This window comes from Heteronotia binoei, chromosome 21 (genome assembly GCF_032191835.1).
Source record: "Heteronotia binoei isolate CCM8104 ecotype False Entrance Well chromosome 21, APGP_CSIRO_Hbin_v1, whole genome shotgun sequence".
NCBI lineage: Eukaryota > Metazoa > Chordata > Lepidosauria > Squamata > Gekkonidae > Heteronotia > Heteronotia binoei.
Window position 1 is genome coordinate 39,984,672 of NC_083243.1, and position 17,393 is coordinate 40,002,064.

Genomic DNA, 17,393 nt, shown 5'->3' on the forward strand with positions numbered 1-17,393 from the left:
GTTTTTTTTTAATCAGGAATTCCTTGCATATTAGGTCACACACCCCTGATGTAGCCAATCCTCCAAGAGCTTACAGGGCTCTTAGTACAAGATCTACTGTAATCTCCAGGAGGACTGGCTGCATCAGGGGTGTGCAGCCTAATATGCAAAGGAGTTCCTGTTACAAAAAAAAAGCCCTGTCTTTACCTATTTTTTGAGCCTGTCTGCCTCCCTCCAGACTTCACTCATTTCCAAAATCCTCACCTTCAAATTCATCCTGTCTAGCTCACATCACACCATAACTTGTGCCTTGGTGCAACTCTGAAGTCCCCGAAAGGTGAGTAGTTAGTAAATATTTTTTAAAATATCCAAACACTTTTTTTGTTAAGATGCAAATTCTAGCATTTCCGCCACATTTGAAGAAATGGTGCCACACCCCAGCAAACTACAGGCAAGCCAGAATGAAGCCCGTTTGAACCACAGAATTAAGAGGGTCAGGATATGAAAGGCAAGCACAAGTTCATTTATTTATAGCAAAGGTCTTGGGTTACAAGAGGTCAGTTCTTGCCATCTTGAAGAAAGGTTAAACGGGATAAGTTATTGCATACATGTGCATTATAATTTAGCAGCAAGTCATTCATAGAAAACATTTCCCCTTCCTACTGCCCTTTTTGGTTGAGTCTTTCAACTGTATAGATATATAGATATATATATGTATATTCGCCTTTTTTACAAAGCATGTAACACCACCTTTAAGTTAATGGTCTTTTATTGGAAAAAAAGACTAGCATTTACAACTTGGAATGGACATAAACTGTAAATATTTTGAACAGCGATGTTGATAATTGTGCTGAAGTCCACAGGCTTCTCTGCCAACTCCAAGTCTTGGTACAGAAGATCTTTAAAATGTCGTTCAAAGAGGCTTTCCTTCCCCCCACCCCAGTGAAGGTCTTCTTTTAAAATGTTTGTGAACGGTTAACAGCCTGACACCCGTTCCACAATAGCGCAATGCAGACAAAATTAAAACCAATGTTAACACATACATGCCACCTATAATTTCCATCGTTTTGGGGAAGGGGGACAATGCTACAACAGAATCTTTCCACCTTCTTGGGGGGGATTCCCTCTAAACACTTTGCATCCCTTCAACCAGTTTTGCTGCATACCATCCTGAGGCATAAACCAATTTTGAAAAGTAAACCAGCTATGACAATTTATCACTACAAATTGAGCCAGAATCCACTTTTGGACAAAAGAGTGGATTTTTTCTTTTAAAGATTCGTGGGTTTTTTCTGAGTTTTTTAAAACTGTTTTTAATACAAATGTCTGACTGTGCTCAATTGTCAAGCTGCATGCATGAAAAACTGGCGAGCCCAAACAGTGTAATAGTCATTAGCAAATGGAACTTTTGAGGAGTTCTCTAAGTGCTTTCTTATTTTAAAGGTAGTACAATTATTTATACTGGGAAAAAAAAACCTTGATGTTTAACTTGATCTTTTTTGGGGGGAACAGGACCACCAACCATTACATGCAGTTTGTGGACAGAAGGTATTTTGACATTCAGTTTTGCTATACAGAAACAGAATGAATAAATGAACATTTTTTTTTGCAAGAGGTAAGTAAAAGATTCAATTTGATTCTTCTAGAGGAAAAAAAAGGTGTAAGGAGGTCTCTTCATTTTGCAGTCATCATCTGTACGAATTCTGAAAGAAACAAAGAACACAATGTGCTACTTTCAGCACCACTGGAAAGGAAGTGGTAAAACTGGCTTCTGCAACAGAAGCCACTAACACAGGTAGTTGGAGACCATGCATAAAAACACGCACTCTGATCCTGTGAATGGGTTTCATGTGCCCTAGTGTGCCCCAGGGAACATGCTTCCACTTCCTCTAGAACTTCCTTTTGCATAAAGGCTCACTGAAAAGCATTGATCTAGAGGAAACATGGCCTGCAGCTGAGGCACATGAATGCAATCAAAGGATTCAAGTACAGTGGGCGACCCACAACATAAAGAGTTCCATCCCTTCTAAGTGCTAACTGGATACATGAACCACACCTTACCTTCATAGTTCACTTGCCCGTCCCCATCAATATCTGCTTCTCTGATCATTTCATCTACTTCTTCATCTGTTAGCTTTTCTCCTAAGTTTGTCATAACATGACGTAGTTCAGCCGCACTGATGTATCCATTGCCGTCCTGGGAAGACAGCAAAAAGAGGATTTTACTTCAGCAGAAGTCTTAAATTCTAGAAGAAGTTGCTAGCACACTGGAGGCTTGGGGTTCAAGCAATCTGCCCCCAACTTATCACCTCTTTGTCCATATTTTCCAAAAGACATCCCAAGGTAGAAAGGGCTTACTGATGGTAAAGTCAGTTTGGAAACTCAAAGGCTGATAACAGACGGCCAGTTTAGGGCAGCTTGCAGCCACCCTGAATAAAGCCAGCTGGAAATAGAGCGCCCCAGAACTTCCGGTTGGTGCTCAAAAAAGGGGCGGGCTGTGGGCACCTGGAGAGCATCTGGAACGCTAACGTGTCCCATTTGCGGCTCCCCAGGCATTCTTTAGGCGCTCCCCAGCCTTCTAGACGGCTGGGAACCGCCCCAGAGAAAAGGCACCACTTTTGCCGTGGTGCCTTTTTGAGGTGAGTGGAGGTGCCTCGAGGACAGGGTGAGTATGCAATCAGGACGGTTACTCTCCCTCAGCCTAACCTACTTCATATGACTATTGTGAAGATACTATGGAGAAGCAAGTTACCTCTGTGGAGGACAGATGTGATAAGAATATGATAGAACGGGGGGGGGGGGGCTATTTCATCAGGCCTTCTAACAAGAAACTGGGGGAGTCATAGATGGATAAAAACCAGAAGATTCATACAAAGACTTTTGCCCTCAATTATTTATCAGCAGGCACTTGATTAAACTCTACTGTTCGGCTGCAGGCAGCAATGTTCATGGGCCACCCCCCCCCTCCTTTCATTTTAACATCTGTGGTAAGAGCTAACAAAGCACTTTGAAGCTCAGTGAACATCAGACAGGAGTGCATGTTCTGCTTCTTATGGGCTCCCTTCTCCTTTTAAAGACTTTTCCAAAGAGCTGTGGGATATTTCCCCCACTCGCAAGAGTCAAAAAGTGGCATCCAGAACAGAAATGGAAAAGCACAAAAAAAAGTATTTAAATCAGTCTGGAAAAAGCTCACTTAGGTACGCCCAATGGACTCCCAGAAATTTTCCTCTTTGCTTTTAAAATCCCTGCTCCCTGCCGAGTTCCAAGTGGGCACTGTAATGTGGGACAGGGAGGTGGAAGTCCCCTTGGGTTGAATTTGGCCCCTGGTGTTTCAGCAGCAGTACCAAATTTGTGGGGGACACAGGATTCTTTAGGCCATGGCACTAAAAAACTGGAGGGCCACTCTCTTGGCAATGCAGCACAGCTCATACTGCAGCTGAAACAAAAAATGTTCCGGAGGTAGGTTCCAGAACCTTTACCAGAGGTCTTTTCTTGACTGATATGCTTCCCCATATTCTTGTTACACTAGACTGAAAATTCACTTCACAAGCTATCACTCTCTCAGCCAAGCCCAACATCCAATGGGATCAATACTGATGAAAGAGCTCAGTCATTCTCTTACGAAAGAATTAAGTGAAGACACTACCCAAGACAAGAGTTTTTTCACACAGCACACAACACTAGACCAAGCTTTAGTGAATAAGTTGGAAGGAGAAGCTGCAGCTAATTCTGGTAACTGTAGCTGTATGATACATTTATATTTTAAGTGTATATTTAAAATCCAAGACTGGGATTTTCAACAAGTCTGGAATGCAGCAAGTTACTGCTATCAGGTGGGCAAATCCTACAAGTTCTCAAAGGTCTTCCATTGGTTTGCCAGTTTCAAGGCCTAACTCAAGGTAATTTTTCATTTCAAAATTTTATTAAGGGCTGGGATCAAGGTATCTGATCATCTACTTCTGTCTGGATACTGTGTTCTTCACTGTAAATCCTGCTTTGTGCCTGTCTTTAGAAGTGAGGCAGGTGGTCATGAATCTTAGGGTCTTCTCACGAATGGCACCTCAGATCTGGAATACCCTTCCCCCTTCTTGTCTTGCCTGATCCCAACACTGACTGTTCCTGGGTTGAGATTTTTGTCTCTTCAGATGAATTGCCAGGGATTTCACTCTCACATGCTTGCTTTTGGATTTTTACTGGATTTTCAATGTAACTGGTTTTATAGTTGGTTTTTTGACGTCTGAATTTAAGTTTTATGAATTTGAAAATATTATAATGTGACTGTAGTAGTGCATTTTTTAATTCAAAATATTTGTTTCAAGTGGACAAGGAAAATCTTGTACAAACTCACTGGAATACTATGCAATACTTATTGATCTCTGTGGCAGCAGTTGGTGAAAGTGTTTTTCAAGCTTCATTTCTTTTTATCCTCACCAAAAACCCTTGTTGTACATGCCAGACCAGAAAGTTAGCACTGGACCAAAGAGAGGTCTCTAGCTAGGCCATGTGGTGACCACTGAACATAGTCAAACCCAGCAGTCTGTCCACTGCAGCACACTAGAACTCACAAGGAAGTCAGTTTTATTCCAACTTTCAGCTTTTGTGGACCAAACCAAACAAACAGCTGGTTAAATGTCTCCAAGTCATACCTTATCGAAGACTCTGAACGCTTCACGAATTTCTTCCTCACTGTCTGTGTCCTTCATTTTTCTGGCCATCATGGTCAAGAATTCTGGGAAGTCAATAGTGCCATTGCCTTGAAAACAAAGTGAAGGAGAGTTTTAAAGCCACCAACTATTACTTTAAAAAGGTAGCCCCCTGTGCAAGTACCAGTCATTTCCGACTCTGGGGTGACGTCACATCACGACGTTTTCACGGCAGACTTTTTACGGGGTGGTTTGCCATTGCCTTCCTCAGAACTATTACTTTAGAATGCATAAATTCCTTTTGAGTTGCTTTTCTCCTAGAACCTTAAAAAAGGTGGGTCTTTCCAGGTAATTCAGCCTTCAAAAAGGCATCTTTCCTAAATTGTTGTTGCCCTTCCAATCAAACACAACTATATATGTTCCATTAAACCACTATTATGGACAAGTTAGCAGCACAGCAGATAAAGGTCTTAAGAGGTTTCGCATGGAGTTCAGTCACTGTGAAAGCTTCAAAACCTGAAGTGCAACTATCAGAATGCTTAAGATATTTCACACAGAAAGGGAGAATTGACACCAATAAATACATTATCTGCTGAACCTATGCAGTTACCTCCTCCTACCCACAAGGGGCACTCCTGGATATTTCAACAGATTTTAGGTTCAAAAGTAACACGCCCTCAAGTTTTCAGTACATGGCTGTTCTTTCCTTCCCTACTCCTTTCAATTAATCCTAGGATTTTGTAGAATTTCTTGCATGTTGCAAGGGTCAATATCCTATTTAACCATAGTCTTCCATGATATCCTTCCCAGACCATATTTCACAAACAATTCCATTGACAACTCCCCCAAATAGTAAGTATTTCTTATATGAGTAGGTTAAAGAAGGAGACATAAAAAAGGGCAGAGTTTACGTTACACCAGCACCTGTGGTGTACAACCCAATATGCCCCTCCTTTTCAGCAAATTACAGAGTGAATATGCCAACATACTAATCTAAGGTACAGGCTAAATTTCAAGATTCTGAGAAACCTAAAATTAACAAACTCCACTCCCTTTAATAAGTACATCAGCAGACCACATTGGGAATACAACTTCATGATTTAAAAAAAAAATCTAGTGGAAAAGGCTTTATTTGTACATGTTTAACATTCTTTAGCCAAGCGTTATACTGATTTACTGGTAACAGCCGCCATAAGTCACATGTGAAATACACAAGAATGTAGAACAGTTCCATTCTTTTCCAATATGTTATACCTAAAGGCCTTTTGTTGAGGAACAATACAGAAGCCTTGTGAAATGATTCTCATGTTGCTTCCATCCCACTATGATCTTGTGGAGTGCCCATCGTTTCAACAAAGCTTGTAAAGGTGGATGAACATTCCAGTGGGATGGGGCCCCTCTAGCATCCATTTATTGCCATTCCGTATTATAACCCCTCTCAAATGGCTTTTAAAAAAAATAAAGAGTCTTTAAGTTCTAAAGAACTAGAGGACTACGTGAAAAAACTGCCTGCAGAGGGAAAATCAAGAAGTCCCAGGAGTTGCTACTCTATTTTGATTAATAGTAAAACACACTCCCTGGGCTAGATTCAAAACTGAAGACAGCCACTTCTCTCCCCCCGCTGCAAAAAAAAAATCAAAGAACAACTTGTGTTTTTTCCAAACCCAAATGCAAAATCCTAATAAGTGCAAGCACTGAATGTGATTCGTAATCTCCTAATCAGACACCAGTGGCATCTCGTGGTTTCACTTAGTTTGCTGATGCATCATGTGCAGCAATGAAAAAGCACGGCTTAGCATCCAGAATATTAGCATCTCAGAAGACTTTTGTGGATTCAGGTATGCTGGGAAAGCAACACCTCCCAGGATCCTTTGTACTAACATCCCAGGCCTCCAGATTTTCCTCTTGCTGTCAGTCAGGAGATTGGGGGAAGTTAGCCAAGGACATGGAGTATTGCTTTAACTTTAAGACAGAGACAGGGCAGACCTCAAATCTGATCAGAGTGGAACACTGATCAGACAATGGAGCTATAGTTTGTGTTCAACATCTGCCCCTTCCTTCAGCCAGTCCTTTGATGGCATCACAAATATTCATGCCATTTTTAACTTAGAGAATACAGCTGCCAGAACCACCATGACTTTTCATCAGAAATATTTTAAAAACATGGTTCAATGTAACTTACCATCAGCATCTACCTCATTGATCATGTCTTGTAATTCTGCTTCTGTTGGGTTCTGACCCAGCGACCTCATGACAGTCCCCAGTTCTTTTGTTGTGATGGTGCCGTCACCATCTTTATCAAATAGAGAGAAGGCTTCCTTGAATTCTGAGGACAGAAAGAGATCCAATCACCAGGTAGCAGGGTAACTGCCATTTAAAAGCAGTATCAAAATCGAGTAGCCTAAAACGTGTAGCCTAAAACGTGATCCCTCAATGGACGGATTTGATCCATGTCACACCACAATAGACAAATGTTAGACCACAATCATTTACATATTTAAATACAATATAAACCTGATTTGATATATACATAAACAAAACATTATTTCCTGCCCATCAGTGTCAACTCTCCTGTTTAATATACTAACTGCTAGTGAACGCCATCTAAAGACAAAACCTAGTGTAGTGGACTCAACAGTGTTTGAATGCAAAGAGGGACATTAGAGATCAGGTCCCCAACTCTGCCATCATGCTCACTGGGTGACTCTCAGCAGTCACCACTCTACATCGCTAGAAATAATAGAAGACGGACCATGGCTTAGTAGTAGAGCATCTGCTTTAATTGCAGAAAGTCCCAGATTCAGTCCTCAGCAATTTGAGTTCAAAAGATGAGGCTGTAGGTGATGAGAAGTCCTCTACTGGAAACTCTGGAGAGCTGCTGCTAGACAGAGCAGACAAGATCAACCTTGATAGATCAATGCCCTGAATTGATATGAGGAAGCTGTGAGGACTGAGTCCCTCAACCCTTCCTAGGGTATGCTCCATGGAGATGCACTGGAAATATGAGAAGAGATCCAGCAGATGAATGAGTTTTCACAACAAGACCTAGAAGCTGCAACTAACCATTCTATACTGTTTTAACCTTTCCTGTAACCATCAGCATCTCCAATTCAGCTTCACATTTCCCCCTTTTTTTTTTTTTGACAGAAAGTCACGGCTGACTTATGGCACACCCACCATATAAGAGATGTTCAGAAGTGGTTTGCCATTGCTTGCCTCTGCATAGCGACCCTAGACTTCCCTGGTGGTCTCTTTAGCTTCTGAGATCTGGCTAGCATGGACTATCCAAGGTCTGGACAATTCAGCCTTACAATATCAAATTCTGAGACCTCTCAGAGACCACCACATATCAGAAATAAATAACTGGCTCAAAAGCAAACAGCATTTTTTTGCATAAGCAAAGACACAGAGGTGAATACACCGCACAACATCTTCACAATTCCACCATGAAGAAAAGCAGGCTGAGACTCAGTGACTGAATTTGGTGGGCCACTGTGGCTGGGTGAAGATTCAAATTCATACATCATTTACTGCAGTGGCTCCCAACCTTTTTGGCACCAGGGACCAGTTCATGAAAGATAATTTTTCCATGGACTGGTGTGGGGGGGTGCTGGAGGTTTTGCCACCTCAGGTTGCCCCACTACCCATGCCCCATGAGGGAAAGGCAAAGGTTGCTGCCACACTGCCCCTTCTGCCTGCCTGGGACCCAGGCGGATGGAAGGGGTGGTGGGGCTGCTCTTGGGGAGTCAGCCTCAGAGCGAAGCTGCGCTACTGCTTTTGTCTGCCCAGGTCCTGGGCAGGTGGAAGGGACTGTGGGGCTGCTCTACCTCGCTCCAAGGCTGTGAGGTTGTGCCGCCTCTTTCGTCCACCCGGGTCCCAGTTGAGTGAAAGGGACAGGGCGGCACCTCTACCTCACTCTGTGGCCCAATAGCTAACAGGCCATGGACTGCTACCAGTCCACGGACCAGGGGTTGGGGACATGATTTACTGTTTTCCACACTGACCAAATGTACAAATGAAAATGGATGCCGAGTTCTCTTTATGGGGAAGCCCAGGCTAACTAACCAAATGTATTTTAATTCATTCAGTTCTGCCTTTCAAAAGACAATAACTTTTGAATATACATCAGTAAGAGAAGCAGGCAACTTGTTCACCCACACTATAGATGTGTCAAGGCCTTTGTGTACTGTTCAAAAGGATGCAATAATTGAGACAATGTAAAAGGCTAATCACTAACAGAGACAGGGGGATCAAGAATGAAAAATAACAGATTGCCCAAGGTCAGCTGATGCATTCATAACAGCATCATGGTCTTCTGGGTTTAGAACCCAAGTGGCGTGTTCCAAGATTACACTGAGCAGTCAGCAAAACTGTTAGTGACAAAGGAGCATTCATTTGTTTGCAGGATTTGCAATAAAATTGTTCAGACCAGTAATACTTGGGATTCTGTCTGCATTAACCTGCCATGTTGTATCTGTGGACTGGCAGAAGATTGACCTGGTTTACCAGAGGACGACTAGCCAGATCCCGATAAGCTAGCAAGTAGCTATCAGTTGCCAAGGAAGAATGACAGACAAGGAAGACTTTGAACTAGTCCAGAAGACTTGCACTGTTAAACAGATACATTCATGGTATAGGAAGTATGCATTACATACTGCAAGATTCCAAGTGTGCATTCTTGCCAGAATTCTTATGGACTACTGATTGGTCAAAGCAAGAGAGAAGAACAGCTCATGTGAAAGTGGTCAGCCCACCGTTGTTCTAGTCCAGGGGCCCTCAACCCCCGGTCTATGGACCAGCACAGGTCCGTGGCCTGTTAGCAACGAGGCCGTGAGTTGTATAATTATTTCATTATATATTACAATGTAGTAATAATAAGAAAAAGACAACATTGGATTTATATCCTGCCCTGCACTGAAAATCTCAGAGGGGTTCACAATCTTCTTTATCTTCCTCCCCCACAACAGACACCCTGTGAGGTGGGTGGGGCTGAGAGAGCTCTTCCAGAAGCTGCCATTTCAAGGACAACCTCTATGAGAGCTATGGCTGACCCAAGGCTATTCCAGCAGCTGCAAGTGGAGGAATGGTGAATCAAACCCGGTTCTCCCAGATAAGAGTCCACACACTTAACCACACCAAAATAAAGTGCACAATTGTATCATTCTGAAACCATCCCCTGCCCCCCAGTCCGTGGAAAAATTATCTTTCCACAAAACCGGTCCCTGGTGCCAAAAAGGTTGAGGACCACTGTTCTAGTCAATACAGCTGCCCAACTGTCATAGCTTCTGTTTACAGAACTCAAGAGATTTTTGTTAGGTCTGGACAGAACTATTACTCACTGAACAAGTTATCATGATGCAAAAAAAATTTCTTTCCCTGCTATTCACAAAGTGATAGTATTTTCCTACCGCTCACATACAATTTTTTCTAGTGTGTCCTTCTGCAATTACCACTCATGGAAGCACATTTTGCTCTTTCCCATAGACACACACTCAAGTTTCTGAGAATTCCAAACCCTTTAATAAAGGCCAATTCTGTAAAACAGTAATACCTTCCCAAAAGCTTTACTGTGTCTTGAAAGAATCACCTACAGGAACCAGCACGGGGGGGGGGGGAATGATCAAATGATATTAATTATATTATTTTTAATTAAGTGTCTCTAACTAGCAGACAAGTAGGCTTGAGCTCTTAACTGAATCCAGCACACTGAATTAGAGGCTTCTTTCCTATGAAAGAATGAACTAAGGGGGAATAAACTACTGTTGAGGTCCACCATTAGCAATACAACAATGTGTCATAGGCATTACAGGTACTAGGATCCTCCTTTATCTTTCCAGGGTCATATTTTAACTAAACCTTCAAAGATTTTGGGTCAGTGCTGTGAACCTTCTAGTTATCTGGTCAGCTGTTTACTTTTCAGGGCTGAGAAGAATGAGTTGGTCAAGCAACTCCCTGCCCTTGCTTCTGGAAAAGTCTGGATACTTGTCTTCAATTAAGTGATCTTTATTGGTGTCTTTGAATGGGTCTGGCTTGGCTGTCTTTAAGCACACATTTCATACTTTCCCCTTTGTCTCAAAGAAACAAACTATACAGAACACAGAAGAGATGTGTATGGGAGAGTTATGTTTTAATTTCCACCATTAAGAAAACTGGCATATGTTTGTTCAGGAAATATATGAATTATTAAATAGAAAATACGGCTTTTTTTAAAAAAACAACAAAAAACCAGCCTTTTTTTGCTTATGTAAAGCCCAGCCTGACAGGAACACACCATCTGAAGAAAAAACAGCCAAGTGATGCCAGCCACCGAGAATGTTCTGCAATATTTTTATATTCAGAATAGGTTGCTAGGCCAACAGAAACCATCTCCCTCCAATTAGGATACTTACCAGCAATCTGTTCTTCGGTCAGCTGATCGGCCTATGTAAAGAATAGAAAAGTATTTCAGAACATTGTTTGCCTGTAGCTATGTCAAACCACAAGATGCAACAGCAACTCTTGAGAGGCTACATGACATTATGCTATGTGTTAACGTTTGGCACCTCAAAGAGCATCCCGCAACAGAAGTCACTCTATCCATAACCAGGGAGAGTGAACAGAGTTAAGATGGTGCAGCAGGAGGCGGAGAAAAGACTAAACCGTCTGGCTAGCTGAATTGTCTTTGCAGGCAGGACCCACTAACACTGGTGGATCAAGGAGCAGGCCTTCTCTATCCATATCTGCATCATGGCTCCACTACAGCCAAGAGGCTGCACTGCCACAGAATCAGTGCTCCTGGTACACTATAGGGCAGTACAAGCTTTACGAGCAGGCCAGCAAGGTGTGAGCCATGTCACCATGCCAAGGCACCCAGGGGTCCCTCCTGAAACCGGCCAAAACATAATCCAGGGTTGAGTTTTAATTTTTAAACTTGCTTGCTATTATACCATCTAATAGGCTCTGGCAATTGAGACTGTACCACACTATTAAAGAGCGCCTTTTTAAAAATTCATACAGTTTACAAGTCTTAGTTACGACGACGCCAGTCAGAGATGCTCGACTCCAAAGGCCATGCAAGGAAACCACTGCACATCTTCTGTAGTGTGGAGTTTAGGAGACAACTGAGCTGTCAGTGAAAAATCCTAAAATTTAAGGATTTTAACTGGTATGCTTTGAGCATATGCTTATCTCTCCCAAATAGTAAATAATTAAGTAATGTCAACTGACTCATGGAGCCCCTTCATGGGGTTTTCAAGCCCAGAGCTGAGCAGAGGTGGTTTCCCATTGCCTTCCTCTGCACAAAAACCCAAGTCTTCCTTGGTGGTCTCCCATCCAAGTACTAACCATGGCTGACCCTGCTTAGCTCTGATAAGGTTGGGCTAAGGCTGCTTTTGGCATGGTTCCGCCCATACTTCAAGAATACCACTCAGCCTCCCGCCATTTTAATGGTTTTTTTTCTTTTAAACCTGCATTTATGCAAAGATGGGCAAGGTTACTGAAAAAGGATAGTAAGCACTACATCATTCCCCCCCCCCCTTTCCATCTTCAGCCATGTGGACAAATGAAACATAAGCAGCCTTTTGAGCTTGTTTGGAATTAAGGAATGTATACATGGACATTAAAAATGGAAGGTGTGACCTACATTCCAATTGGCACAGAAGACTTTTGAAGCATCTCTGATGAGCGTTGTTCCGCTCTCATGTGTTGCATGTGCACAACATACTTCCAATGAATGCAGCGGAAAGGTTCTTGTGGGCTTTGTAGACTGGTACCCGCTTCAAAGCACCTCTGCTGGCAATCAGGATTTTTCTCCCTCCTGAATTATCAACATCCTGAAAGAGGCTTCTCCATTTTTGCTTAGCTCCCAATGAGAAATACTGTCTTCTCTTTCTTTTTCCTTTCAAAAGCCTGCCACTGGATTTTCCTTTCCTGAGCCAAGTTGACATAGTGATTTACATAACATATCAGAGCAATGCAGAACAGGAAACAGGGCCACACCTCAATAGAAAAGAAATGCAAATCAACAGCCACAGTGCACAAAACTCTCCAGAGCCAAGATTTGTGCTGCCTTATAACAGCAACCCAGTTTGCAACTCTGTGCAGCGGGAACCCTCTACACTGGCGATTCCGGCAAAAATACCTCTGAAGTCCCTGAGCAGCCACCCCACCCATACAAGTCATTTTTTCGAAAAAAAATCAGAACCTGATGATGTCATCCTGCCCAACAGGATGAAGGGGGGAGTGAAGGAAGCATGCTGCAAGGTCCAGAATCATATTTGGACATCTGCAGTCCAGACTCATCCTCTCTACTATAGATTTCTTCTCTTTCCCTCCCAACACTCTTACTATTTCACAATACTGGGGTGAATCTCTAGCATCTGCTGGGAGAGAATAAATGAAGGGAACGGCAACAAACCCCAGCCAGCTCTCACTGGGCCCATGCTAGATGTCCAAAGTAAGTCACATTGCGGGGGGCGGGGGGAGGCAGGGGAGACTTGTGCAATGCAAGCTAGAAAGGCTTCCCACAGTTGGTTGCTGCACGCTGAGCAACCTTGACTTTTGACACAGTGTCCAGGCCCTTCCTGGTACCCAAAGAACAGCCCACTAGTTCACTGGTGAGCGCAGCCGTGCACCATCCAGGGCTTCCAATTCTCCCGCAGGCAGCTCATTCCTTATCCCACCTCCTCCTTACTGTTTGCTTCCACCAAGTCACAAGCAAAATTGGATAAGGGAGAAAGAGAGAAAAGGAAAAGTCATGTTGTAATTTGAAAGGACGTAGGTTTCACCCTCACTGCCTCTTGGGGTTAGGGGTGGGGACTGGAGGAGGCGACGTGATGTAATGCAGCCAAAGGTTTTCAGTACTGCTGCATTTGAGGAGTTTGGGGGGGGGGGTGGAGAAGCAGCGCAATAGCTGCAGAGGCTCCCCTCCCCCCTTACCCTGCGCAGTGCAGCTCGTGTAGGAAACCGGGATTGTTTCGAGTATCCTTTTGACACCCCACACCCCTCCCTCCCTCCCAAACCCTGAACTGCCATCTTTACTAAGCCTGCCCAGTCCTGATTCCTCCGCCCCCTCCATCGGTCAAAAGAGGGTTTCTATCCAAGAAGGCATCAACCACACGAGGATTCTTTCGGTATCCAAGCTATGGAGCATCTGCCCAGGAAAGGTTCTCTCTCTCTCCCTCCCTCCTCTGCAGCCAAAGTTACGCCACACACCAGGAAAAGATCACACCCTGTATGGTGCAGTAATCAAGCCCGGAAAAACCACCACCTCTCACCAACCCCTACGGGGAGAGGACACAACTTCCACATTTCACTTCAAGGCCAGGGCAGGCTGCACCCTTTTTGCCTTTCTGACTCTCCGAGGGACGACCAGGAGGCAAAACAGCGGGTGGGGCGATCACTACCCCCTAATAAGCGATCTTATGCGCCCTAAACCTCCCGCCATAGATCAGCAAACGGAGGTGGAAGACTGGAGGAGGGAGGGAGGCAGGGTAAAGCAACCTCCTCCTCCTTCGCTGTGCTTGGAGCGCTTGACCTCCCCCCCCCGTCCCATTTCCACGATCCACTCTCCCCCCCCCATCATGAAGCAACAGCCCTGCCTCGAACTCTCCAAGGAAATCACCCGACGTTAGGCAAGCAGAAGCATCCCTCGAGGAACGAGCCAGCCCCCGCGGGGCACAGACAACCTCCACAGCCCTCTGGAGAGCCGAGCCACGAGCTGCCCACGAGCAAGGCGCGGCCCTCAACACAAAATTCTCCCGCGCGGGTGGGGGAGGGGGAAGGGCATCCAGGCTCCCGCCGAAGCCCGTGGCCCTCCAAACGCCCCCAGTCCCAAGCCGCCGCTGCTACCCCACTGGCCAAGAGGCGAGCCCCGGACTCTTTTCATTCCCACCCTTCGGCCGCCGCACAGTGCGGAGCCCGCCTGGCGAGAGGTTGCCTGCAGCGCTTCGGGAAGGACGCCAGTTCCGGGAAAGCGCCTCGGGCGTGGAGAGGGAACTAGCGCTGCTGCTTGCCAAGGAGGGCCCGGGCGAGGCGAGGGAAGCTGGACGAGGAGCTCGCTCGGGGCCGGGGGTGGAGAGAGAGAGAGAGAGAGGGGCGGAGCGCGACTGCACGGGGCACTCGCTCGCTCGCTCCCTCCCAAGCCTTGGCAGCCCCGCGGCGTCCAGCAATGCTCCTTTTTTCTCAGGGCAAAAGAGCCAAGGCGGGCGGGCGGGCGGGGGAGGAAAGCGCGGCCGACAGCAGCGTCAGGACATGAGGCAACCGACGGCAGCCACCGCACCCTGCTGATGCAGCTGCTTGCCCCAGCGCCTCAGGGCGAAGAGCCGCGACGAGCCAGCCTCAAGGGAACCGGGCTTCAGCCCGGCCAAAGCTGCAGCCGCCCCTGCAATTGCAGCGCCCAGAGCACACACTCCCCACCCACCCCCCGCAAAAATCCAACAAGCAGCAGCTGGGAGGAAACCAGCCGCTTCCGTCGCAACGCCGAAATCCAGATGCTCCTCCGTCCGGCTGTTTCGCTTTAGGGTCTTTTTTGTCTTTCCAAGTCAGCTCCGGCGGGCAACTGCAGCGCGAAAGCTACCTACCATTGTGGCTGGCGACGGTCCGTGCACAGGCGGAGGTGCGGCAGGCGGGCGGGCTGGCGGCTTCTGAGCGCTCTCGCTCCTTCTGCGCTTCGCCCCAAAATGCTGTAGGTGTGAGGCTGCTCCTGGACGCTTTTATATCGCGCGCTGTATCCCTCCGCCGAAGCAGCGCCTTTTTCTCTGCCTTCTCTCCTCCCCGGACTATGGCATGTGGCAGCAGAGCGACTGCGGCGGGCAGCCCTGCCCCCACCCCCCAACCCCTCCCCCCGCTCACTCCCCTCTGCCAGCCCAGCTGGCAGGCGGCGAGAAGGGGGGGGGGGCTCGTTAGCGCCCTGCGAGAAAGCAGCGGATGGACAGCAGCGGCGCATTGGGAAGTCTGACTGCCAGCCTGCCGGGGGTGGGGGCTGCAGATGCTTCTCACGGGCCTGGGCGGCTGGCTTCCGAAGTGGAAGTTGCTCTTTAGGCAGGGCGGGAAAAGGCGGTCACCCTGAGGTGGCTCTGGCCGGCTGTGCAGAGGCCTCTCGCAGTAGAGACAGATTTATCCACAAGGGTTTGTTTTGGAGCTAGGCATTAAAAAGAGAGAGAGAGAGAGCCCCTGTAATCTGCTTCAGTGACTAAAACATATCTATAAGGATGAAGTCTGGAAATCCAACGCAGTTTGCTGCTCAGCTGTGATGTCCAACCCTTTTCTGACAAGGGCGGAGAAAAGTACACCTTCTCTTGCCTGGGTTTCCAGCATCGTTTTTTGCGTACGTCTTGGGAGGAGATTTACGGGCATGTAAATCTACTGAAGGTAAATGGACGCTGCATACAGGAGAACAGATAAACGAGTTTAAAGAATAACATTTTATGTTGTAAGTCCCACTGCACTCAATACATTTGCAGGCCTGTTAGAGTTTTGGGGGTGTGGCCTTGGGTAAAAAACGGTCAAAATAGAGGTAAACTGTATTTGGAGGATCCCTTAAACATTGTTCAGGAAAGCACATGTTCCTCCAAAACAAAACATATCTATAAGGATGAAATCACATTTATACACAATGAACACTGCCTGCCATACTCAAGGCAGTTACTTTGAAGCAAACCTGAGGCTGCAAATGGTGTATGGTTTGACTATTATAAGATTCGCTCTTTCTTTAAAGTAGAAACAACAGACTAGGTGGAGAGGGAAACACATCAGCTGCTACTGGCCCCTAAGATACAGCAGTATTGGGGACCTCTCAGTCTTCAAGAGTCCTTTTTGCTATACAGATATCTCATTTCCTCCACCACTTACCTGCACTTGCTGGGTGACTTTGGCCCAGCCACATGATCTCAGCCTAACCTACCTTGCAGGATTCTTGTGAAAGTAAAATGAAGGGGGAGGGAAATGTTGTAAGCTAGCCAATTTGATCCCAAATTGAAATAAAATCTTGCCTACACGTGATAGAACACTCCCCATACCTACCAAAAGTTTCTGCAACGCAAAAGTTGGTGTGATGTTGCCATGAGGACATAATTCATCCCTCCCTTTTTAATTAATCAATTTTATTAATTTATACCCTATCCCATAAGTGGGCCCAGGGCGGCTTACAATATAAAAACCAGTCAGCAATAAAACACAGAGGGCACCACAAATAAGGCAAAGATCCATGCCTCCTGTCAGGCAGAAAATAGGTGCCCTCAGAAACGCCAGTGCCCAAATAATATCAGAGACAGCAGGGCACTGGGAAAGGAGCCATTAGCAGGGGAGACCAGAATAACCGAACGGCCACCTCCTCAGCCCAAAGCCTGGTGGAACAGCTACAATTTACAGGCCTTGCGGAATTGAAGTAAATCCAGCAGGGCCCTGATCTCAAGTGGGAGCATGTTCCACCAGATTGGGGCAAGGGCCGAGAAAGCCCTTGCCCTGGTTGAGGCTGTGTGGATGTTCCTCAGGCTGGAAAGTACCAGGAGGTGCTGGTTAGAAGAGAGTAAAGGTCTCCGGGGCGCATATGGGGAGTGGCAACCCGCAGGTATGATGCTTCCCTTTTTAAAGCTTCCCTGGCATCAGCAGCAGCTGCTTTCCCCTGCCACCTGAAGATGTCACCCATTTTCTGAATAGCACATCATTCTTTCCCATTGAAACCAATAAGCCATAGCAATGGTATTGGGAGGGCATAATGCCCCACAATGAATGAATTTGCAAGAAAATGTGCATCACACACTTTTTTAATATCTGGAAAAAGTTCTCAGTTCT

The 17,393-nt window shown here is 45.8% G+C and overlaps 1 protein-coding gene across 1 annotated transcript; it reads right to left on the bottom strand.

Moving 5' to 3' along the window:
- Positions 1–481: 481 nt before the first annotated feature.
- Positions 482–15,512, bottom strand: CALM1 (calmodulin 1). The gene is made up of 6 exons (XM_060263237.1): positions 15,182–15,512; positions 11,012–11,042; positions 6,805–6,948; positions 4,626–4,732; positions 2,041–2,176; positions 482–1,682 (listed from the first exon to the last, which is right to left on the bottom strand). Exons 1-6 carry the CDS (start codon positions 15,182–15,184, stop codon positions 1,654–1,656), a joined length of 450 nt encoding a protein of 149 aa, XP_060119220.1. The 5' UTR covers positions 15,185–15,512; the 3' UTR covers positions 482–1,653.
- Between the last annotated feature and the right edge of the window lie 1,881 nt (positions 15,513–17,393).